Genomic DNA, 3,559 nt, shown 5'->3' with positions numbered 1-3,559 from the left:
ACTAAAAAAAGAAGAAAAGGAAACGGCTAAAACAACCTTTTTAGACTAATTCACTTACGGTAATATTTCCGGCTGATCACCCGGCATATCTTCTATCATCAAACATTCGAAGCTGATTTTGTTCATAGACCTACATCGCCATATTTATAGATTAGGCTAACCTAGTTTATATCCGTTCAAACGCAGCAGTGCCAGCGGTGCGTTCAGTATCTCAGCTCTGCACACCATTATCACCCAGGGAATTTTTTTTTCTCCCGAACGTTTTTTCCTCTTTTTTGTGTTGTTGATAACTACCAAACATCCAGCAGTATAAGACCTTTTACACCGTGTAAGTCAGTCAGAGATCCTTAACAACTATACAGCTTTTATTTTTATTTTTTTTGTGCGCTAGCTTTACGCATACCGGAGAACAACCTAGAATAGAATACTGTACTGTTACATTGTTATAGTAAGTGTTTCACGGCACTTGCAACATGAGTAGGTAAAAGTGCCAAAGATTAGAGGTGCTACAAGAGAGTAACAAACACGAAAAGGAGAAGGAGAGATAAGGCTGACAAATCTTTTTGATAAGAAAGAAGGAGCTAACCACTCCAGAGCAAATATCAACTATCTAAGGATATTGCCTTTGGGATTCTGAAATTAGGCATTCTTACAACTCCTATGGGCTCCCGACTCTTTCCGCAGCCTTTCTACTGCTATTCCTTGGCTCCTTCATACTGCTGTCTTTTAGCCACACTCCTGGTCTTATGGTAGGTAAGATCTAACACCTAGCCTTCTCGGATAAGGGCAAAAAATCTCAAGGTCTAATGTGCGAGTTGCGCACGTTAAAAATCCCTTGGTGGTCCAAAATCGATAAGAGTAGGCTTCGGCATCACTCGGGCAAAATTCAAAATTATTTCCTACAAATCTATATTTAATGTGTCCCGCGCGCTCATATGACCATATGCAGTTCCGAGCGCCATAAAACACTTACCAAAAATAACTCTTACGACATGGCACTAATTCCATTACCTGGAACAGAAACTGTGTCTCGCCATGTCGTATCCAGCGTGTGGTCGGGGACATGACTCCGTGATCCACTGTCCCAGCCTCACAACGCGCGAGTCATCATCTCTCGTCGGCCATCTACTGCTGGTCCCTCCCTCCTCTGTCTTGCACTGTGAAAGACACACACACACAAAAAGACATGCATCGTCTTGTGTTTTGTTTGTTTATTTGAGCCTAGAGAGGAATATCGACGCAACGACCGTCTCTTCTTCTACATTGCAGTTGTTTTTACACCCCTATCAGCAACATAATGTATTATTTAGGAGGTGGGCTTCGACCCTGTCTGTCAGCGCCAACATGGGCCGAGAGTGAGAGGAGTACAACGCCCCAGCGGTAAAATGAAAAAAACATTAGCTCGATAACAATTTCTTCCCTCATGGGAATCAAATTCAAGGCTCTTGCGCGTGACGGCGAAGCGCCTAATCGCTACACAATAGACGCCTGTGAAAACGATATTTGGGCAAGTGAACGAGTAAGCCTGATAGAAATAAAACAACAAAGAAGAAAGGCAGTTGACTCTTCTAGATCTAGTCAGTAGCAGCCTCTGACAACCCACAGTTGACTAATGCATAATGAGGGCTATAAACCGGCCAGTATAAGAATGAATGAGACTGTCTGGGAAAAAAACCCAGATTACCATGGTGACGCTGAGGTGCAGATCACGTTCATAATGCCATTCCTCACCACAGGATGGAAACCATTATGTTCACTTTTCATTGTTAGATATAAACAACGCAGTATTCCAATCCAGAAACTGACAAAGAGGCAACTATTAAATGGAATGCGTTATTGTCATTTGCCAGTTTTCTTCACGGCACAGACTATTTACACCAAACAATATGGAGTCGTAGAAATCCATAAATCCTCTAGTCCTTTCTTGTCCTTGCTTTTTGTACTATTATTAACACTCCTTCCAGAACTCCTAGGGAACGCAATAGAGCGAAAAGACATTTAATTTAACGCTCGTCTCTGATTGAATCGAGCAAAGTGGGTGCAGAGCCAATGAAAACCTCCAAAACAACCCAAGTTCAGAAATGCCCAGTCGAAGACTCGACCCAGGATCATCAATATCACAGTCCACCTAGAAACTAGAAACCGACTGAGTCCGTTCAGATCGTTAAGAGGAAACAGTTCATTTCAAATTGTTTGTCCTGTCTCACCTGGCACCAGCAACACTTCTCAGTTTCGCGCCACTTGGAATGTTTGGAAGGTCTAAGCATACGCGCAGCTTTCTCTTAATTCACCCAACTTAAGAAATGCATGGGTGGCGACCTCAAGTGTACGTACATGTATATTATAATTTAAGTCCACTTATTAATTCACATTCGTGAGTCGGGTAGACTTAATCCTCCTTTTCTCCTGTCCTGGAAAAGTTATCTTGGGCAAACAAAAATTGGTATAACCACGTAACTTTATGAGATCACAGAAAAGTAATAGCAAAAAACCCGCTAGAATTTTGGCTGGAGAAATTTGCAGGCGCCTAGCCATTATGATAACAATATAATAATAATTTACAATATGTTAATAATATTGTAAATAATAATAATGATAATAATAAAAATAATAATAATAATAATAATAATAATAATAATAATAATAATAATAATATAAATCATTAAAAATAAATGTAATAATAATTATTATTGCAATGATGATAATGATGATTATAATAGTAATAATAATTTTAAAAATAACTCTGGTGTTTTCTATTATCATTATTGATAAAGAAAATATCACACAAATAGCGCCTTCGCAACCAACCGGAACAAAAATCGTGCCCGACGTACAGAAAAGGACGGACTTGAGTACCCACCCTCTCTGGTACCCACACTCGCTGCCTCTTATCTGAAATCTGAACCCAAGGAGGTTATATTTAAGCTTCTTATCAGACACACAGACACAGTAGGAGGCCTCTTTGCTTATGGAGATGTTTATCTTTTTGGTATTTCTGGGGAAAAAACCCACCGGCATAGTATGTGTGATGTAACGCTTAGTTTCACTGTATAATTTGCATGTAGAAGACATGCATTCGATTCCTATCCTGATAGTCCTGGGAAATAAACACAGGAATATGTGGAGTGACGGTTAGTTTCCCCCTTTTAAAAAAAGTTTTAGTAAGGTTTTACGGCGCTCGCAACTGCATAAGGTCATATGAGCGCCAAGCGGTGGATGTCAACAGAGAAGTCCAGACGGGGAAGCAGGCTTGCTCTGCTTACTCCTCTAGCCTCAACAGCACAAAGTCTGCTTCGACTATCAAGGCACCCCAGGAAATAGCAGTTCACAAGAGAGTGACAAACATACAAAAGAAGCAGAGGGAAAATGACGATAATAATAAGGATGAGGAAAGAAAAAGCAGCAGTTCCCCCCTATGTTGTTCCGGCACAGTATGAGCATGACATTGATAAATCAGCCCATTTACAATTCTACTGTGCACAAGAACATGTTTATATCCCCCCTATAGATAGATAGATAGATAGATAGATAGATAGATAGATAGATAGATAGATAGATA

General features: G+C 40.2%; 1 protein-coding gene across 1 annotated transcript in view; it reads right to left on the bottom strand.

Moving 5' to 3' along the window:
- Window positions 1–3,559, bottom strand: part of LOC101864011 (beta-1,3-galactosyl-O-glycosyl-glycoprotein beta-1,6-N-acetylglucosaminyltransferase) — a gene marked incomplete in the record, with an annotated part of 42,171 nt that overhangs the window by 22,006 nt on the left and 16,606 nt on the right. The window contains 1 exon segment of the mRNA XM_035971925.1: window positions 1,012–1,157. Coding sequence (XP_035827818.1) covers window positions 1,012–1,037 — 26 coding nt within the window.

The sequence above is a fragment of the Aplysia californica genome, unplaced genomic scaffold, assembly GCF_000002075.1.
Source record: "Aplysia californica isolate F4 #8 unplaced genomic scaffold, AplCal3.0 scaffold00538, whole genome shotgun sequence".
Taxonomy (NCBI): domain Eukaryota; kingdom Metazoa; phylum Mollusca; class Gastropoda; order Aplysiida; family Aplysiidae; genus Aplysia; species Aplysia californica.
This window is presented reverse-complemented; position numbering and strand designations above follow the sequence as displayed.